The 22304-nt window shown below is 45.1% G+C and overlaps 1 protein-coding gene across 1 annotated transcript in view; it reads right to left on the reverse strand.

Moving 5' to 3' along the window:
* CRB2 (crumbs family member 2) overlaps window positions 1-20709 on the reverse strand; it is a 36895-nt gene extending 16186 nt beyond the window's left edge. Inside the window, exons 1-6 of the mRNA XM_015418413.1 lie at window positions 20622-20709; window positions 11422-12114; window positions 7819-8014; window positions 7040-7179; window positions 5509-5691; window positions 5186-5299 (exon numbers count right to left, since the gene is read on the reverse strand). Of these exons, the coding sequence (XP_015273899.1) occupies window positions 5186-5299; window positions 5509-5691; window positions 7040-7179; window positions 7819-8014; window positions 11422-12114; window positions 20622-20709 (1414 nt within the window). The remainder of the gene's footprint in view (window positions 1-5185; window positions 5300-5508; window positions 5692-7039; window positions 7180-7818; window positions 8015-11421; window positions 12115-20621) is intronic.
* Window positions 20710-22304: the final 1595 nt, after the last annotated feature.

Genomic DNA, 22304 nt, shown 5'->3' on the forward strand with positions numbered 1-22304 from the left:
TTTTAAATTTGATCTTTAAATGTTCAGTTGTCAAAAAACAAAACAAAAAACACCAGCTGCAGTAAGTCAACTTCAAAACAATCTCATATGAAACCAGAAGGATGGCCATTTATATCCTGCCTCTCCAGGTATCTGCTCAACATCTGTCTAAAAGTGTAGAGCAGGGGTGGCCAAACTGTGGTTCAGGAGCCGTGTACGGGTCATTCACGCATATTGTGCAGCTCCCGGCAGGGCAGCTGGGGAAGCGAAGGGGAGGTGTGCCTCCCCAATGGGTCTTCCCTTCCCCAACCAGTGTTCCCCTCCCTGGATAGGCTTGAGGTGAGGGGGAGCAGAGAAAGAAAGCAACTTTAACTTTAAATGCATTTTCAAAGCTCCCTCCCACTGGCCAGCTTAGAGAATGCATTTGTCTCTTTAAATCCCTTCTCCAAGCCAGCCAGCGCGGGGGGGGGGGGGGGGGTGGGGCGGGGGGGGCTTGGAGGATGCATTTAAAGTTGCTTTATTTTCCCCCTCCCTCTCTCCATCCCCATCTTCTCTCTCTCTCTCTCCCCTCCCCATCTAAAGTTAAATGTGCTTTCCAAGCCCTGTCACACCGGCTGGCTGGCTTGGCTCAGAGAAGGCATTTGTCTATTTAAATCCCTTCTCCAAGCCAAGCCAGCTGGCACGTGGGCATGGCGGGGGAGAGGTTGGAGAATACATTTAAAGTTGCTTTCTTTCCAACTCTCCCTTCCTCCCCCCTCCCCATTTATTTGCTGTCTCTCCACACCTCTCTCTCTCTTTTCCCTCCCTCCAGTCTATTTTCTTTCTTTCTCTCTTTCTCCATTCCTTCCTTTCTTTCACTCTTTCTCTCTCTCTTCTCTCCCTCATCTATTTTCTTCCTCCCTCCCCCATCTATTTGCTTTCTTTGTTTCTGTTTCTCTCTCTCCTTTCTTTCCACCTCTTTCATTCTTTCCACCTTTCTCTTTCTCCCTTCCTTCTGTCCTTCCACCCATCCCTCCCCTATTTATTTGCTTTCTTTCCACCTTTCTCTTTTTCTCTCTTTCTCCCTCCCTCCCTTTCTCTCTATCTTCCTTCCTTCCCCCTCCCTCCCCCATCTATTGGCTTTCTTTGTTTCTCTCTCTCTTTCTTTTCACCTCTTTCATTCTTTCTTTCCATCTTTCTCTCTCTTTCTGTTTTAGACAAATAAATATCATTAGCAAATAAATAAATATCATTGGACAAATAAATATAATTATCAATATCTGTTTTACCCCTTTTTATCTTTGGCAGCCTCGTTTGATGTTAATAAAAAGCAAATTTGCATATTTTCCAATAAAAACAGGTGTGTAATATTTGTTTATGTCTTGTGGCTCTCAAACATCTGATGTTTATTCTATGCGGCTCTTACATTAAGCCAGTTTGGCCACCCCTGGTTTAGAGCATCTTAAGAGTGTATTTGGTCCCATAGAAGATTCCTAAAGTTAGCAATATGCAGTAGGGCTAATCTGCCCACAGCATCCTGTACATCAGTCAAAGCAACCCAAACCAGGTTATACCACAGGCAAAGTGTCAGCACCCAATGACTCAAGTGTGTGAGCCAAGCCACAAGGTGCAGGGGAAGGAATTACACAGTGTTGTTACCAATGGAGAAAGTAGGTACACTGTAGCTTAGTTTGCAAGGTACATGATATTTGGTGCAACCATCCTTCCTCTATATTTCCATCTTTTCACTAGGGCATTTCTCCGATACAGCTGGCATATGCTGCCAAAACATGGCAAAAATCTGTTTCCTGGGACAGGCAGAGCTTATCCAACAACAGGCAAGCAGCTGAGACTTCTGCTGACCCAGGCCCTTCCCTGAATTCCTGAGAGCATTGAGGGCTCCAAAGCCAAAGGGGAGGAACCTGCACAGATCAGAATGGTAGGCTGCTTTTCATCACAGGTGATCCTTGAAAACCCCAGCTCAAGGCAGAGAATAACTGCCACTGAAATGCATAATGGAACGTTATGGGAAGCTAACTGGCTCTGTGATCCTAATGTGAAGTAATAAGCTGTTTACACAGCAGGACCAGACTGGGATTAATTGACAAAGCAGGAGAGATTAATTGCTATTATTTCCCTGTCAGCTTCACTCCTCCACAAACTCTCATGCTTCTCACTGAGCTTGCAGAGAGACAAAATGCAATTCCCCCCACCTGCTTAGCTAGGCCTTGAGCTAAAAGCTTCCCACAGCCCCACACAAGGCAAAGGAGTTCAAGAAGGCCAACAAGTGCAGACACTGTGTTCTCATGTCCAATACAACAAAAGGCACAGCCATATTGAAGAACAGCTTTGATCAACACTGTTGTGGAGAAAGATCCACCACTGGTCCACTGTTGAATTTTTGAAGCAGCAAAACCACAATAGGGGAGGATAAGACTCCACTCATGCCACAAATGAAGGGATTATCCAGGACTCATTTTTGGATCTTCTTATATGATGCCTCTGTTGCTTATTTTGTGCTCTCAGTTGTTGTGCTCTCATGTGCATTGTGTGATGTGGGAAGTACTCCTTTTATTACCAGTAATGGTATATAATGTAGGGTGGCTTTCTGGGGGGAAATACTATGCCTAAACACTTAAATTGGGCACTTTCACACATGCTAAATAATGCCATTTCTCTGGTATATTGTATGTATGTATGTATGTATGTATGTATGTAATGGAACAGTCTGCTCCTTCCCTAATATTTGTGTGATTTCGTTTGGTGGAGTTCTTGTTTCAGTTTCCAGTTTTGTACATTAGTTGAAGTTGTCAGTTGTTGGAGTTGTCTCCTTGCAAATTAATGGCTGATATTTTGAGCCAGCTTGTCTCTGCTGAATGGACCTGAGAACGGGTGCCTGAGTGAGTACCCTAACCTGGGAACCCACAGGCAAAGGGGGACATTACAATTTCAATCCACTTCAGCAACCATTTGCAAGTGGATTTTGCCATTTCACACAGTAAAATCCAGTTGCAAAGTACATTGAAAGTTCATTATTTAGTGTGTGTGAAAGCGCCCTTAAAATGTTAAGCCTACGAACTGCTTCCCTGTCTTCAAACAACCAGCTCTTCTCCCATATGGTGATTCCCTCTGATATTAAGAGACAGGTATGAACAAGCCCAGAACATGATTTCTAAGAGGAGAGGTGCTAAGGTCTGAAGGTTGCCTGGAAGCCAAAACGCCAGCATTGTAGACTAGGGATGTACACTCGGTATAAACCGAACCGAATAAATACCCCCAAATTTCCTTTTTAGTATTTTTCAGGTATTTATTCACCCACATGCAGATTAGACAATCTGATTCTGCTACTGAAATAGCCAGCCCAAATAAAAGCCGGTATTATTCGTTTTTTATTTGGGCCAGCTATACCGCCTAGTTGTGCCGCCGTGGCGCAACTCTGCAAGTTAAAAATGCCTTCCCTTCACTCCTGGAGTTGCGCTGCCTCAGCGGCATGCCTCTATAAAGGAAGGGAAGGCATTTTAAAAATGTAAAAATTTTAAATGCTGAATAAATTTGGGTTTCCCAATTATTTACCTGAATCCCAATATCAGACACCCCTATTGAAGACTCTACTTCTTGAGGTAAGCACTGATTATTCAGTGGGGGGATACTTTGCACATGATCAGAGGTCCTTTCTTGTTTTTTCTATTCTGTATGTTCCAGTTCTGAGCTCTTAATATGTTATTGCAGAGAGTGGGACAGAATTACTTGTTGTGTCCTTTCAAAACTTAAAAAACAGCTCTTCAAATTTAGATTTTTCTAATCTAATCTAAAATTGTATTTTTCTTCCTTCCACAAGATGGCAGCCTAACAATATACTTTAGAGAAAATTTTTGGTGCTCACCAGTATGGACATAACTGCTGAACTAACTGGATCCTAAGAAACTGAATGGCACCAGATAAGTAAGAAACTAAAGGCAAATTACAGGTCAGACAGAGATTAGAGTTCCTTAAAATTAAATCCAGCCCCCCCCCCCCCCAGCTTGGTATCAGAGGACCAGGCATAACTGTAACCACTCACTGACCTTAGGCAGCGCATATTAGCCATAGCATAGCAGATGTGTCTCTTCTCTGGACACACAAAGCTACCTTATTCTTAATCAGACCAGTCATCCATCACAGTAAGTATTGTCTACTCAGACTGGCAGTCATTCTCCAGGGTCTCTAACAGAGGTCTTTCACGTCACCTAGTACCTCAAACTGCATATGCCGGGGATTGAACCTGGGACCTTCCGCATGCCAAGCAGATGCTCTACTACTGAGCCATGGCCTCCCCTCTGGTTTGAGTACTTGGGGCTATGGCTCAGTTGTAGATCATCTGCTATGCCTGCAGAAGGCCCATGTTCAGTCCCAAACATCAAGTAGAAGAGATGAGAAAGACCTCCATGGAGAGCTGCTACCAATCAGAGTAGACAATTCCGTCACTTAAAGAATACTGAATGTAATGTAGCATAGGCTTTGGTGAGCCATAATGTTTATTCCACAAAAAGTGTGTTAGTCTCTAAGGTGCCACAAGATTCTTTCTTTCTTACTTTGGCTACAGCAGTCACACCCCAATTGTACAAAGGATCCCCTCACCACTGAATTTCAAAAACAAAATTGAACATCTTCCACATTCAGAATTTGGATTCTAAAACATACTCAGGATTTTATTTCCACATTCTGTTGGAAAATTAAAAGCAAAATGGGCACCCTCTCCAAATTAGGAAACTCCATAAATCTTATACCACAATGGGTGCCCTGCCCAATTTGGCAAGGATCCAGTCTGTCGTTACCCAGCATCAGGGGTCATTTCATAGAAAAAGAGGTGCAGGAGCTCATTAGCATAACTTATTATCATAACTTATTTGCATATGCCATGCCCCCTGACATCACCAGAAGTGTGTCAGAAGGCAACACCCAGCACTCAGGCTCCACTGGACTGTTTTGGATTGCTAGCTATTGGGGGGGGGGGACACACACGCAGATCTGTCCTCACAGAGGAGGGAGAGCTTGTACCTGAAGGCGGGCCGGGGAGGGCTCTGCAACTTACGCTTCTTGCTCCTCGTGGCCCAACTGAGGGCTGCTGGGAGCAGGGGGTGGGACTTGTTGCATGTGCCTGCCCCCTGGGCTTCTTACTGCCGGAGCTCCGCTCCTGTGCGCTCCCGCAGGAAATGACCCCTGACCAGCATAATATTTTCTCCATTACCTGAGTATCCTGGCATGCAGTGACACCAATAGCTGTTCACCAGATCCACACAGCGTCCTCCATTCTGGCATGGTTGAGATTCACATTCATCAATGTTAATGGAGCAGATATCTCCTTTGGAGGGTCAAAAACAGATCAAAAAATTAAACAGTCTGATTCCTTGCCCCGTGAGCCAATTTCTGACTTTTGGTGGTTTGATCAATCGTGTGTAGCTCTGTGTCACCTCACAGTAATTCACTTTGCTGTTCCCTCTTTTCAAGTATCTCTACTGGAATGCTGAGGGGGGAAACCAAACATTCTCTCCGTTGTACCACAGCACTCACCATCAAAGCCTGGCTGGCACTTGCAGATGAATCCAGCAGCTTCTTGGTAGCTGAACTGTCCTGGAAAGTCCACAAGCTCTCCGTAGTAGCTATGGTTGGATCGTTCATAGCACTGGCCACCATTGAAGCAGGGCTCTGCAGCACACTCATCCACATCTTCTTCACAGTTCTCCCCCACATACCCTGGTGACAGAATACAGGGGTTACCTGGGCAAGGGAGTCCACCCTCCAGCCATAGCTACAGCTAGGGCCCTCGTTGTGGAGTGGGGAGCCCAGCAGTGTCTCGGCCAGCCAACTGGCTGGGGTGTGGCAGAGCAGAAGCAAACCTGAGGAATGGGGTCTTCCTTCTGGTCTGCTCCTCCCTCTTATCAGGCCCTGCTGCTGTGCCCACCACTCAGTTGACTCCAGCCATCCCCCCCCCCCGGTTGCATGTTGCTTTGCGCAGTGGTTTTTCCTTATTGCATTTTTTCTCATCACAGCTTTAGAATGGTTTCAGACATTGGACCGGATCCATGGGGGGGGGCTGCACCCACATGCCTGCTTCCCCCAGGTGGGGATCACCCTTAAGGGGTCTTGGAAGTGAAATTCCGCAGCAGCATGCCCACCTTGGGGGCTGTTGCTCATCTACACTCCCACATGGCAAGGGAACCACACAGAGGCTTGTGCCCATGTGGACACTTACTTGCTATTCCAGGTTTACCCCCAGCAAGCGGGCTGAGGACGGGTTTCATTAGCCAATAGGTGGGTAGCCCAATGCTTGGCTCTGTGCCTCGTGCAGTGCCAATGCTCCAATGGCTGTAATCAATAAAGCTGTCACCTATTTTACTCCACCTGGGTTTCTGTGTGCATATGTGCCCCCCTTTCCATCTCCTTCTCCCTCTCCCTGTTCCCTGCAACTACAGTTCCTGGGTTTCCTTGGGGAGAAAGAATGACTGTTCGATTGGTTAAAACTCTTTGTGTAGATTTGTCCTAGAAGGCTTCATGGGACAGGCAGCACAGACTGGTAGGTGTCACTGAATTCTGCTCAGGTCATGGAAGGGATTCCACCTTCTAGGAGCCAAGTACTCTGGGCCAGTGCTTAAGACTGCACTTTATCTGATGGTTTCACATTGACTTCTGGAGAGATTCGGGGATGGTGCACTGAATTCATGCATGCTTCACATCTTGGGAAAATCTCTGCAAAGTAGCCTTAGCCTGAAGGTGACCAATCACAATCTCCTCATAAATCAGGGGCCCTCAAGAAACCAGTTTACCATGCTATAAAATCACAGAACAGGTTATAGGATATGTTGGCTTCTCTGCATGAAAATAATGGAACCTAGAAGAATGGTACAAAGAGAAGAGGGACCTGGCCTAGTGCCTAAACACCTGCTGTGCATGCAGAAGTTCCCTTATTCAATTCCTAGTGTCTCCAACTAAAGGAACTCTGGTAGCAAGTAGCTGGGAAAGGCTTTTCTTTGCCTGAGATCCTAGAAAGCCGCTGCCAGAATAGACAGTACTGAGCTAGAGGGATCCATGTGACTTCACCCACCTGGCCAGCAAACACAGCTGTAGCGTCCAATTCCTTCAAGACAGGTTGCACCATTCTGGCACGGTTGGGAGGCACATTCCAAAATATCCAGCTCACAGTGCTGCCCTTCAAAGCCAGTGTTGTGGCAATCACACTGGTAGCTAGAAAGAAGAGCAGAACAGAGCTACAATTTATTGTCAGATAAGCCAGTGACTCTCACCCCCACTGCTTCCTCATTGTTTCAGTTTATCGTTTGCTTGGTTATTTCACATTTCAGTTTTTTTAGAATTATTAATTGTACTCTGTCCCATTATTATCAAAAATAATTCCCCAAAGTGACTTATACCTATTCCAAACTTACACAAATATCAATTAAACTACAATTTTAGTGAGGTCTTAGTCCAAGCTTTCAAGCAAGGGAAACCTTTACCTTTTTTAGTCCAAGCACAATGGAAGGATGCCTGACAGCTGCCCGACAGCTGGTGGGTTGCAGTTGTTACTAGGGGGCTAATGGGCTAGTTACTTTAAAAACTTTCTCATCTATGGTATCTATCTGAAAAGAAGAGATCTTTTCCACTCATTCCACATAGGTGCTGCCACAGTGGCTTCTGAAGATGGCCTTTCACCAGATAGGATCAGGGTTATTGGTTGTTGGCACTCTTCAGCATATTGTACTCTCAGTCTAACTATTTATTGTCTTTACTATTTTTGCAACCAGAGTCTAAACAGAGATCTTTTCATGTGTTACGTGAATAGAAAAATGGTTCAGGCAGACTTCTGTCCAGCATCCTCTCTCTCACCTGTTGACTAGGTCATGGCACATGCCTCCGTTGAGACAGGGCTGGCTCTGGCACTCATCAATATCCACCTCACACTGGACCCCCTCATAGCCCGGCATACAAGAGCAGGTGAAGAGTCCAATATGGTCACTGCAGGTACCACCATTCCAACAAGGGTCCGATGCACATTCGTCAATCTCCACATCACAGTTCACACCTTGGGGGGGGGGGGAGAGACAGATTATGATTCATCAATATTCATATTTATACAGCAGTTTTAATCTGTAAAGCTCTTGCCAGTCTTCACATTGTTCATTCTCACAATCATTTTGCAAGGTAGATCACCTTTTTACAGACAGAAAACCGATGCTCAGTGCATGTGACATGCCTAAGAGCCATGACAACTATCAGGTTTCCCAGATCCAAGTTCTAAAACCCATTTACTGGACCAGACTTTTACAGGATTATACCACCATTCCCGTATTCACAAACAGGAAAAGAAGGCTGAGAGATCTGACTTGCCCCAGTTGCAGCAATCATGGAAGCTAAAGTAATATCAACATGGCATTTATTTTGCAGGGATGGTTGCCAACTATAAGTATCCAGAGGAAGGAAGATGTCCTCATCTTTTCAAGGAAAGTGGATCCACTTGAACGCAAGTTCCAGATCTCCCAAAGCAACCATCATGCAGTGAAACTAAATCGGGTGTTGCAAAACTAAGCAGTCAGGATGCTAATCGCTGCCACTGTCTGTAACTGCAGTTCCCCTGAAAAAGGCAGGGCAAACTGTGTCAGCCTCTCTCCCTGCATTTGTAGCAAAGGCTATGAAATACTGTTTGGTAGAATGTGGACTCCTGTGCAGTTTGCCTTCCCACTCTCTGATCCTATGAACTGCTTTGTCTTAGCATCCTCCCAAAGTGTGTATCTCTAGTGTAGCACCTGGAAATCTTTCTAAGTCCACTTTTTGGCACAGTTCTCCCAGCAGTCATAGTTACACTAATCTACAAGGAATGTAGGCCCCCTAATCTGGTGTATCAAGAGCTGTCAAGCATTCAAGCAAAATTTCTTGCTTCCCATCATGCCAAGAAATATTCACGCCATGACAACCACAGCTATTCATCTCATGAGAAATTATTGGGACAGCAACATGAATGCAGGAATGTTCAAAGAGAAACAATAATGGGTGCTTTCCCACATGCTGAATAGTGCACTTTCAATCCACTTTCAATGCACTTAGAGATCATTTGTAAGTGGATTTTGCTATTTCACAACTGCAAAGTGCATTCAAAGTGGATTAAAAGTGCATTATTCAGCATGTGTGAAAGTGCTCATTGGAAAGCACCAGCACATTTCAGCTAAAATGAAAGATGCATAGAAGAGATGGTCCAAGAATTCCTCATCACTTCCAGCTCAAACTACAGTCCTGCAGGCTTGAAACTGAGGTAGGTGACTTTTGGAAATTATTATTTCTAAATGTCATTTCCCTCCTATCCAAGAAGCTCTAGTTTATTTATAGACCCTAAATACATAAATAATTACTACTGGAACATATTTTATCCTTGAAATACTCAAATCTGTTAAGCTATGGTAGAAAGTCTGATCAAGACCAGCCAAGAGAACATGCCCCCCATATTCTATGCAGACAGTGGATAATGCCATCCCATTGTAGATGCCAGTTTTGGCCTTCTCATTTATGAAATTTTAAAATGTATTGCTGCCTTGCACTATTCAGACAAGGAAAGTATGATTAAAAGCCTTCTTGAAGGATGTCCATACTACTAAAACACTTTGCCTCTGGAGACTTGTGAAAATCAGTCACCTTACATCTTGGCTGTGGTAGAGCATCTGTTGGCATGCAGAAGGTGCCAAGACTGATCCCTGGCAATTCAGAGGATCAGGGAGTAAGTGATATGAATGAACTCAGTTTCAGACCCTGGAAAGACTCTGCCAGACTGAGCAGACAATACTGACCTTGATGGACCAGTGGTCTAATTCAGTATATGGCAGCTTCTGATGGAAGGCATTTTTAATTTAGTCACTCAGTAGTGTCTGCCTGAGGGTGCTTTTATAAAGAATTTTTGATCACTTCTATTACTAACATGCATTATATTTTGGTTGTAAAATCTTTTTATTCATCCTGAGGCTTCAGTGGGAGGGAGGGAGAAAGACAGAAAAAGTGAAACCTGGAATCTGCCTGAAAGAGTATCTTCCCCCACCTCTAAACTCCCCATCTCTGTTCTCCTTCAGCAGAAATTCCATTGCATAGCAGGCTTGGCCTCCCACACAACTCGGCACAGTGACTCAGAACAGAGGAAGGGGCATCTGATGTTTCAACTCCCCATCTACCCCCACTGGTAATCTTTAGCCAGTCACCCTGACATTCCTTCACAGCAATGTAACTGTTTTAAGGGCTGCCGCTCATTTACAAGGATGAGCAAGGCCAGGGCATCTGTGTGCTGACCAGTACCAGGTGGGGGCCGGGGTCAATACATGTTTAATTCCATCCTGATAACAGTGCTAGGAGGGAACAGAGCAAGTCCCTTGTGGATGTTCCTTCAGTGGATAAGTGGAAGGTGCAGAGTGAATCAATGCCAACCTAGATTGTCCAGAGAGACAGTGTCCTAAATTAGATGCAGAGATAGTCACAGGGGGCTTCTCACTAGAGACACTTTCTGGACTATGATTATTTACATTCCAGAGAACATGAAACCTCTCTTTCCTGATTACATCTGTCTCCTTACATGATCAGCTATCGCACTATCCATTCCATTGTCCCATCAGCCATCAGATTGGCCAAATGCTAATCTACAGCCCTCTACTGGGTTAGCTGGCTAGCCCTCTCAAAAGCAAACTACCTGATCCCAACATCTCTTTCCTTCACACTCAAGCAGACCTTGATTAATCACTGCATCTATGATGATATAAAATACACTTCTCCCAAGCAAGAACAGGATTCTCTTGCCCAACGCTAAAATTTTCCCCAACACTAAAATATGTTGAAATCCATCCACTGAGTTTTTTCAAGAGAAATTTAACCATCCCCTTCACTGCACCCATAATCCTGCATATTGCCAATCTAAAAAGGTAATAAAACCAGCAACAGTTATGGATGATATAAATACTAATAAAGATTGTGATTACCTACGTGGTCAGATGAAACAATCGAAAGAAAATGAGCCAATAAAAAACCTGGAGGTTTGGGGATTTTCACCTGGCACTTAAATCTAAATAGATTCAGTGTCAGAAAGACCTCTGAGGAGAAAAATCTCCAGATGTGAGACACCACTACAGAAAATGCCCACTTCTTCACCATCCAATTTGCCTCCACAGGTGGGGACATACAAGATGGGCGTCTGCATTTCCTCTGTTTTCCTAATGGAGTTCCAATGCCCACTGGATGATATATGATGTTGGGTGGCAAGAAGGCACCAGCTCCCCCCCCCCCATTCACCAACAATACTCATCCCCAGCATGTTCCCTGGCTACCTGTAGCATGCTAAGCAGCTGGATGTTAAGGCCCTCACACTACTACGCTGTCTAAATAATTACTGCTCACTGGAAGGATATTGCTGAATCAAGACGGATCTTTAGCCAAATCCAGTAAGTAGCAGGGGGCAAGCAGTACCTGTGTAACCAGGCAGGCACTGGCAAACATAGCGGTCCATCTGGTTGAGGCAGGTGCCATTATGTTGGCAAGGCCGGGAGGCACATTCGTTGATGTCTATCTCACAGTGGTAGCCCTGGAAGCCAGGCACACAGAAGCAGCTGTAGTCATTGACTTTATCCAGGCAGATGGCACCATTCTGGCATGGGCTGGAGGCACATTCATCCACATCTTCCTCACAGTGGGTCCCAACATGGCCAGGTTGGCATTCACAGGTATACCATCCAGCACTCTCAATACAGGTACCATTGTTGTGGCAGGGATTGCTGGAGCAAAGAGAGGATTGAATTTGGCAGCTGTCTCCATTCTGGCATTGGCAGCCATATCCATTGGTAATTGTGATGCACTGAAAGTGAGGCTGCGGACAAGGGCTAGTCTCACATACATCAGCTTCAGAATTACAACCAAGACCTAGGAGGCCTGGCCTACAATGGCAGGTGTAATTCAACTGCCCAGGGGTTCCACTGCAAATCCATTCAGGTAGACAAGCATGTCCACCACATGCATCATATAGGAACTCACAGTTCCATCCCACATAGGACAGAGGATTCTGAGGACAGAGGCATCTGTAGCTCCCTTCTGCATCCTCACAGGTCCCTCCGTTCTTACACGGGGATGAGTAGCAACTGCTGCCCAGTTCAGAAGATGCAAGTCCTGTGAAGAAAAGAGCAGGTTTGGTCAGACTGGTGCTAGTATGAGGGCAACTATATGTTAGTGTCACTATGTGTAACTGAGCAGGGTAAACAACACTGTTTTTTTGGGGGGGACAGGGACCTTTTGTCTGGCATTAGAGTTGGTCCTACACTACTGTAGAACTAGTGCTAATTACTATTGAAGCACTTTGACATATACACTCCTGAGAAATGCTAATGACTGTTGTAGTGGGGAGAAACCTCTTGGCAGGGAGCAGAGAAGCAAGTTACAAGAATATAATGCAAATCCAGAGAGAGGAAGGACTGAGACAAAGATGAAAAATTCCAGAGAGGCTTCCTGGATATATATAATTTTGGGCAGTACCAGTGGTCAGCCATCACTTTAAGTGCTTCACCAATCAAGATGTGCTTTGGGATCCCCTTATATTTGATTCCCACCTTTCTAAGTTAATCAAAGTTTTGATCTGTGCTAAGAGACAGCAGTTTCCACTTAGTAATGCTGGTTATGTGATTTAATGCTGAACCTGAAGAATGGGAAGGAGAACATTCAAAGCCCCACTAAGGTTTTGTGCAACAGTCCTTGCAAAATCCCTGTTTCAGGTGATGCTATTATGCTTATCTTCCAGTTGAAGCAGAGAATAAGCATGGGGAATCTACGCAGTCCATTATAGTGGTACTGAATACACTAGCCTGTTGTTTAAAAATCATGATGCAAGCTTTCAGGTTACACAGGATGTAAAAACTGGCCATGAAGATATTTCACAAGTCTGAAATGTGCTTTACCTCTTCATTGTCCACGCCACTCCCACACTGATTCCCCCCCCCTCCGTATTCTCCATAAATCTCCTTTAGTTTATCACCCTTCCTGTAAACTGAACATTAAGCTGGAGGTGTTAGGTGAGTGAGTATTGCAGCACTTTTTCCCTTTAAAGGCACCTGTCCCTTCCTTGACCTCCCCTCTTGTCTGTTTCTTTGTTGCATCGTTTGGGGATATGAAGGGCCCCCCCCCCCCCCATGATCACCCAGTTTGGCCCCATCCCTCCTTCCTTTCATGTGACACTGTGGAATGTGCTGTGCTTTGCAATGTCCAGCACACCCTTTATCCTACCGTCAGGCCTTTTATTTCAAATTCCCACTCAGGCAGAAAACAGAGATGACGGAACATGCCTGGAATCCACTGCAGCAATTAGAGTGGGAAACCCAGGCTGTTACTCTAAAGTGGGGCTCCCCTCACTGGCAGGCTCCTCTAATGAGAAGCCAGCCTTAGCCTGGAACACAAAAACACTCCGGGAGGCAGCAAGGTCCATTGCACAACGTGCCAGTTGCTACATTTGCAGCAGAAACACACATAACATGGCAAAGGCTTGCTGTCAGATAGACAGGAGCTAAGCTGCACCTGCCATGAAAAGACTGTAAAGCCAGTGCTGGGCTGGATTGTCACAACAACTGGTGAAATATAGCATAGAGAATCCATGTATCGACAGTGCTAATTGTTGGCAGCATTCAGTGCTGGTTCTTATGTTTCATTTTCTAAAAAGGATCAGTGCTCAGCCTCAAGCAACCTGGAATTTTAATTCTGGCCTCCATTTTGAACTGTATCGTGAGGGGTTGGCGTGATGTGGTCCATTTTGAACTGAGATCCTGTAGTAAAGTTGTGAATGTCCAGGTGGGTCCCGGAGTTCTCTTGGAATTACAATTGGTCTCCGGATTCCCTGGAGGAAATGGCAGCATCACAGGATGGACTGTATGGTACCATATCTCTGCTGAGCACCCTCCCCAGGCTCTGGTTCCAAATCTCCAGGGATTTCCCAAACTAGAATTGGCAACTCTATCCTGTAGCATGCCTAAGGATGGCACTGCTAGAATAAGAGGGCTTAGAAACCTTCCCGCTCAAACCCTGCCCCTGCCCTTTCTCAAAATTACCTAGCAGCAAGGCCTCCTAGGCCACTGCCAGCACAGGCATGACAGCTGCATCAAGAGCTTCCACCTAATTCCCATTATAGACCTGCCCACTGTGAGTCCACACTGCTGCTAGGCAAGTTTAAATCACAGAAACAGCAGGGCAAAACACAAGTTTCAAAAGGTGATCTGAACCAAGTTCTACATGGGCTTGAAGTAAGAATGTTAAAATTCACACTTTAAGCCACCTCTTTTCAAGACCTAACTCGTAGTAGTGGTGTTACTTGTAGCAGTAGTAATAATATTAACATCAACAGTAATAATTGTATTATATTAGGCATTTTATACTGTACCTTGTTGCTTTCAAAAATGCACCCAAAAGAGCTTACAATTATAAAATATTAACAATCAGTACAGTAAAACCATAATGTAAGATAAATATTAGATAAGCTACAAAATATCACGTCAGTATTTCTTCAGTCCTCTCAATCTATATCCATAACCTGATAAACACCAACAAGAGGCCTGCAGAATGTGACTTGTCGCATAAAGTATGGAAGACGGCTAACAGAATACAAACTGGCTTGGGCAGTTGGGCAGACTTATTGCTTAAATGGGGCAAAATATGAGGACCGCCAAACTATTTTCCATCTGTCACAGGTATGTGAGCGTTGTGCTTTCCAGGGAGATGTGATTGTGATGAAGCTCTTTGTACTCTCCCCTGCTGTGACTGAGTGGATTGAAAATTTTAGATATTAGTATTTTGGGGGATTGTCCAATTTGTCTGCATACCCATTGTATCTACTTTGTTAGATATTTTATATTATTATATGCTTCCTGTGTGTAACTCTGCCATACAATAAATAATATTAGGTCACCAGCGGCAATAAAACAGACTTACTCTGGTCAAAGATCTACTGGAAAAAAGATATCTCCACATTTCACCAGAAGGCCAGGAGAATATGTGCCAAACAGAGCTCAGTCAGTTAAGCATCCCATAACTTAGGGGCAACTGCTGAAAACAGCCCATCTTGTATGACTGTGAATCTTATTTCGGATAATGTGGTATCATGATCTCAGAGGCCACATCACTACAGAATCTAAGGCCAGGGGCTTTCCCAGTTATACTTCAAATCTTTGACTCAATCTGCTACAGTTTGAATCTGGACCCTCAAACAGGCCAAGCTTTCAATTACAGCCCACTCAACCCCAGACAGAATCTCAGCACCATATGTTAAAGAAGAAGAAGAAGAAGACACTGGATTTATACCCTGCCATTCACTACCCAAAGGAGTCTCAGAGCGGCTTACAATCTCCTTTCCCTTCCCCTCCCCACAACAGACACCCTGTGAGGTAGGTGGGGCTGAGAGACCTCTGACAGAAACTGTTCTTTTTCAAGAACAGCTGTGCCAGAACTATGGCTTGCCCAAGGTCATCCAGCAGGTGCAAACGGAGGAGTGGGGGATCAAACCTGGTTCTCCCAGACTAGAGTCCATGCACTTAACCACTACACCATATTGTGCCCAGCACGTGTCCATTCTGTTGCACTCACTCACATAGAGTAGCTGCAATGGTACTGGGAAATCCACACTATCCTTCATTTCCTGAAGAGAGGTCAAGCTTTACATGTGTTGAATCGCACCTGAGAAGCATATCTTTTCATAATCTCTGTTTTTGGTCTTTTCAGTTATCAGGTCCCATGGACACAGACTTATTTTATTAATGAACATTCTGAATATGTAAAGTTAATAATTAGCAGAATGTCTCAATTAGCCTTTGCTCCTAAATGACTCAAACAAAGAAAATTGGCACTCTAAGATGAATTGCTTGATAAATGTGTATGTTAAAATGATGGCATCAGCTCCCTAGTGATGTGGAAATTTCCCGTTTTGACACTGTGATCATAGGGTTAACAGCGAGACCTTGAACTTTTGCTCTTTGTCCTGATGAAAAAATTGCACTAGACAGCTACCCTTTCCAAAAAGAGGCTCTGCCATTTGAGAACACAGATCAGATTCTGATAAACATCAAATGCTGACACAGATAAAGAACATAAACCTCAATCTCCCCCCCCCCATCCCCTTCCCCACCTTGCAAAGAAATTACTCCTATACTGGGCAGATGCTTCGTTGTTTCTTTAAGAAATAAATAAACATACTACTCACAAGCTATAAATATATCCTAATTTCTCTCTTTAAGGCTACTGCACACTTTCAGTTGGAAATTGCAAAGGATACATCAAAGGACACATGACTCTATACAGGCCAACAAAACATATGAAATTTCATGGGCTGGGGGGAATCTTAAGAGAACTGCACTAGAAACAGTTAAAACAAACTTTTCAAAGCAAAGTTTCACAGTCAGCCTGAACCAAGGGCCTGCAGTCTACAGCTCTACAGCCAAACGTGGGTCAGTATGTAACCAAATATGGCTCTTAAAAAAAGAAAGAAAATGAAATCTGTAAAATAAGATTGGAGCGGTAGGTGGGATGCTAGAATGTTCAGTATGTGAAAGGAATAGGAGGCAAATAGTTTTATGGTACTAAAGGACTTCTTGGAAATGCAATTCAAATTGGCACCTTTCCTGTCACGCCCTGACCTAGCCCCTGTAATCCATGCAACAGTCACCTCCAGATTAGAGTACTGTAACTCGCTCTACACTGGCCTTCCCTTGAGACTGACCCGGAAACTCCAGCTGATCCAGAATGCAGCGGCACAAGTCCTGACGGGAATGCCACAGATGGCACATATACAACCTGTGCGGCACCTGCTACACTGGCTTCCAGTGGAATACCGAGTCAGATTCAAGGTGCCGGTATTGACCTTTAAGGCCTTGAGCAGTCTGGGACCTGCGTATCTTTGGAACCGTCTCCTTTGGTATGTCCCCAGGAGATACAATCTGCTGAGAGCAATTTGCTGGTGATCCCTGGCCCCTGGCTGTCTTTGACCAGAGCACCCTGGCTGCAACCTGTTGGAACTCTCTGCCAACTTCCATCAGGGCCCTGCAGAACTTAATACAATTCTGCAGGGCCTGTAAGGCAGAGCTGTCCCACCAGGCTTTTGACTGAGGACAACAATGGCTAACCATCATAGCTGGCCCCCTCTTTTCTTCCATTCTGCCCGCTTTGGACTCCTCCTTAAGCTGCCCATGAGATAGAAGAACAGCCCAGAGTAGGTTTTAGATTAAATTATGGATGCCATCTGGACACTATTAAATTAAGAATAACTAATTTGTTGATATTAATCTGTATTTTGTATTGTTTTTAAGTGTTGTAAATCGCCCAGAGCCTTGTGTACTCAGGGATTGGACAATCCAGAAATTTAATTAATAACAATAACAATAAAAATAATAAAAAAGAAAAGGACATGATAGAAGTGAAGATTTGCCAGTAATCTAGTGCAAAGCATGCACAGATTTATATCAGTGCTCTTTTTACATTTATTACTTATTGTTAAACATCATGTGTACCACTTCCTAATAAAGGACTTACAAACCTCAGTGCTTGAGCAGCAGGTTTATCCCAGTGTGGTATAGTGGTTAAAAGTACTGAACTAATACCTGGGAGACCTGGGTTCAAATTCCTCACATGCCATGGAAGCTTGCTGGGTGATCTTGGGCCAGTCATACTATCTCAGCCTAATCTACCTCATAAGGTTGTTGTGAGAACAAAACAAAAAAGAGCAGAACTGTGTAAGCTGTTTTGGGTCCCCACTGAGGAGAAAGGCATGGTACAAACAGAGTAAATAAAATGAATAAATAAATATAAATAAATTATGGATTATTACTGACCATGTTATTGATCAGTAATGTTAAGTTGTATATTTTCAGTTATGCAAACAGGTTTTTTAGCCGGCCTCTTTGTTGATCTCTTGCTCTGAGTGCTGACATAGTTTAATTATGAATTGCTGACCCCTGCTCTGAACAGATGTAGCAATTCAGGACAAGCAAAGGATTGCTCCAGTTGTTTTCTCTGTAGTACATGTGCTTCTCAGAAATAAATTGTAACAGGTTTTCCCGTAACTAATTCTGAGGAATTAATTAGGTACTGCCGAGACTAACTTTCCAAGATCTTTGTGGGTTTTAAAAAACAGATCTCTTGAGAAGAGATCTTTATTTGCAGCAAAGAAAAACAACCCAGAGAGACTGCAGATCCCAGCATCCCATGTAAACAAATGCCCCAGAGGCTACAACCACAGAAGGATCACTGCAAGGCGCAGCATAGGCCTCCTAAAGAGATAGGATTCCAAGTTACTATCACTCCACTGTGGATCAAAACCATACAATATTCCAATTAATTGCAATTTTGAACAAAGATCCTAGCTGCAACTTCAATTCAAGTGCCTGGAACTGGGACCTTGGAGAGTTACTCTAGCTTATGAACAGAGTTGCCACCTCTCCTGGGGTAAGTTAGTACTTCTTTTCCAGTGCTATTAAAGTCAGCAGTTCAAAAGTAAAACTTGCCTACAAGCTATCAAAGGAACAAAATGAAATGAAACTATTCAAGTAGCATAAAAAACACTCAGGCTAAGTTAATGCCAGCCTCTTCAGTCAGTTACATTTTTATCCTGCCCTGAGTCCAATGAACTTAGGACAGTGTACATGGTTCTCTCTTATTCTTTTATCCTAACAACCTCTAGATTATGCCCAAAATCTGACTGGGGATCTGACTCTAGGTTTCCCTATTCCTTGTCCAAAAGTCTAGCCCTTATACCACATGAGTGGTATGTATACTTGCATGCACATGCATGTTAAGAGCTTTCCATTTTATACAGAAGCATGGCCTCGCAGCTTTTTCCAGTGAGTAGGAGGCAGACAAGACATCATCTGTCACTTTTGTATATACATTTGTTTTTCCTTTAGTCCTGAGGTATGACCATGTTTTCAATGGCTCTGACCCCCACCCACCTTTGGTACCTTAAATGTCACATTAACATTAGCCATGCAGGCTACCTGCTGCTTCATTGTCTTCCAGACAGTTCTGATGATAAGCACCCTCCAAGCTGGCCCAAACCCCTCACTTAAAATTCCAAGGAGGCAGCCAGAAGCATGGGGGTTATCAGCCCACTTCCTTTTTAAAAAACAGCCTACCTTTCATGTTCCATTAAAAGCAGAGAAAATGCTCCTGAGAAAAATGCAGCTCCTGAGAAAAATGCAAACACCTATAGCTTTGAGACAGTCTCCACCTTCATTGTATAATGTTTCAGTGCTGCTTCCTATCTTTCACAATAATGCAAAGATTGGGGGAGGGAGGGCAAGATGCCTTACTGGCATACACCTCGTCAGATGAGACTCCACTCACTACAGAGAGAGCCTGAACCAAAACAGAGATGAATGCACTAGAATCACGTTCAATTTTAGCCTGATAAGTCTCACAGCTAAAATGAATTGGTGGGGAGAGTCTACCCAAAACAGTAAAAGGGTCACTAAGAGATCTGAATATTGGAACAATTGTGATTATTTGCTGGTAGGCATTCAAGGTGTAGAGCTGTGGAAAGAATTACCATTTCGGCGACAGAGGGGGATGTTTTCGTACTGTTTATCCCACCCTTACTCTTACAAGCTCAGAGCAACATATATGGTTCTCCTTTCCACATTTTATCTTCACAACAATCCTGTAGGATAGATATGGCCTAGAAAGATAGATTAGCCCAAAGTCAACACAGTAGATCTTCGTCGTGGTCCCACACATGGGTTGGGGGCCTGCGCACGACCTCGACTGGAGAAACTTCTAGAGGTTTGCCTCAGAAACCTTTTGGCAGGCTCTCTTCCCACCCTGGGGAGCAGGCACGTACTGCGCATGCCTGGAGTGGGGGGAGAGCCACCTCCCACTCAGTTCTTCTTCGACCGCCTGCGTGTTCACACCTCGTTCCTGTTGCTCTCCGTATTTTGCCTCAGCTGAGTATATTTGTTTGTCTGCCTTCTTCGGTCTTTGTTTCTTCACTTCACTTCTTTCCCCTCTATTTCTAAAAAACAACAAAAAACAGACCTTTTTTCTTCACTTTCTTTCTTTCTTCCTCCCCCCCCCCCCAATTCGGTATGTGGGGAGGAGAGTTGTATGGGCAAAACAAAGTTTTTTAAAGTGTTTCGTCATTGCCCAGCAAAGATGCCTTCAAATGACAGTCACGATTTTTGCCTTCTTTGTCTGGGGGAATCCTATAGGGTCGATAGCTGCGTCCATTGCACTAGTTTTACTAGGCAAGCTAGACATAATAGGGAGGCTCGGCTTAGAGCTGTGCTTTTAGAGGCAGCTCTGCGCCCTACCATGGCTTCGGCCACTTCTCATTCTTCTGTCCCTCAAAGATCGGATGGGGCTCCGAAGGCACCAAAGCTAAAACCTAAATGGCCTGAGGATAAGGCTCCATCAAAATCGAAAGTCAAGCCCTCGACATCAGCTTCGACTTCGGCTGTCGACCCGGTCGTCATCACTGGTTTAACGACATTGACTCCTGCTGTGTCTGTTGTGTCCCACAAGTCCACTTTGTGGCCTCTGACACCATCGCCTACGCTCTCTTCAGCGTCTGGCCTTATTCCTCTGGGTTAGCCCACGAGATCGCCTCCCGACTTGTCATCTCACCGGGACTCTCGATCTCCGTCTCCACACTCCCATACCCCAATCCACAATTTGGAGGGCAGGGAGCATTCTGTCGGCCGCTGTTCTCGATCTTGCTCTCGATACGATCAAAAGCATCTCATTCATCGTCCGTCACCTTCCCCCTCGGGATCACCTTCTGATGGCCAATACTGGTCTCCTGATGAACGAGGTTGGCCTGCATATTATCCTTACTACTATCTGAGGTCTCCTACTCCTCAGTGACACCACTATGATCAGCTACATCACTCTGAACGTACTGAGCATCGACACATTCCGGATCACGCCAAACGTTCTCGATCCGTGACTTCGACCCACTCTGTGGCTCCTAACCAGCCTCCTGAGCTCTTGAGACCTAGGGATGCCCCAAAGTGTTCTCCCTCAGAACCTCGGCTTCATCCCCTTCCTGATGACCAGATACTAGCTAATTCACTCAACCGCTGAGACTGTCCTCTCCCATGTCGATCTCCGACAACTCGGACTCGGGAGACCCAGAGCTCAATGTTCCCCACATCGACAAGGAGCCTCGGCACTCGGGTTCTATTTCCCCCACTGAGGGCCTGAAGGCTTATTTGGAACTGGTGACCAGAATGACCTCTGTGCTTCAAGTCCAGGGTTCCACTGAGTCCCCTGCTGTGACCGATGTTGTCCACAAGCTGGTTCAGGCCGACCTCCCACCTTCTATGGTCCTGTGTTTGCTGCCGGTCCACCTTTCTGCCCTTAAAGACTCATGGGTCCATCCAGCTTCGATGCCCCCGGTCTCCAGACAATACGAAGCTCTCTATAAGGTCCAAGAGAACTCGGGGAAGTTTCCCTTCAGTCAGCCTCTGCCAAATTCAATGGTGGTATATTCTTCCTCGAAATCGAAGCAATCTGCCCGCCACTTGGCGCCTCCCGATCGAGAGGGTCGCAACGTCGATGCTATCGGGAAGAGGATGTATTCCTTCAACTCTATGAACCTTCATATTGAGACTTACCTGTCGGCTTATGCTTTTAATGTGGCGAATGCAGTACGTCCTGTCTTGTAGTTTGTTCCAGAGGAACGCCGTCCCACGTTGTCAGGGGCTTTGTCGGAAATGTGTACGATCTCAAAACAGCAGATCAATTCAGTCCATCATGCTGTCACTTGCTCCTCAAAGGTCCTTGTCTCCTCTGTCGCCCTCCATCGTCACGCTTGGCTAAGAGGTACCTCTTTACAGCCTGATGTGAAATTTCGGATTGAGGACCTCCTGTTCGATGGTGAAGGTCTCTTCCACTCCACCACTGATGAGGCCTTGAAAGCCATTGATGATAGTCAGAAGCAGGCTCGGAACCTCGGTGTCTCGACCTCGATGTCTCGACGTTGGTACCGTTCTTGGAAGCTGTATTATGCAAGGCACCAGCTGTCTCCCGCGCCCACCTCCCAATGGAGAAAAAGGCCCTATGACTCCCATCACGCGAATAGGGCGCACCAGCAGGTGCCTAAAAAACCCCAGCAGCCCAAGCAGTCCGTTTGACTGCTTTGATCACCTGCTGTCTCCTTCGTTGTACATCCCTCTCATCCGGACCCGACTCTTCCCCTTTTTGCCATTTTGGGAAGCAATTTCCACCGATTCCTGGGTCCTTACCATCCTACAGGTCGGGTACGACATAGAGTTCATTTCGCCTCCTGACCTACCTCACTTTGTCATCACCCCCCACCCCGGATCCTCTCCTCCATCTCA

This window comes from Gekko japonicus, unplaced genomic scaffold (assembly GCF_001447785.1).
Source record: "Gekko japonicus isolate JY-2015 unplaced genomic scaffold, Gekko_japonicus_V1.1 scaffold127, whole genome shotgun sequence".
Lineage (NCBI taxonomy): Eukaryota > Metazoa > Chordata > Lepidosauria > Squamata > Gekkonidae > Gekko > Gekko japonicus.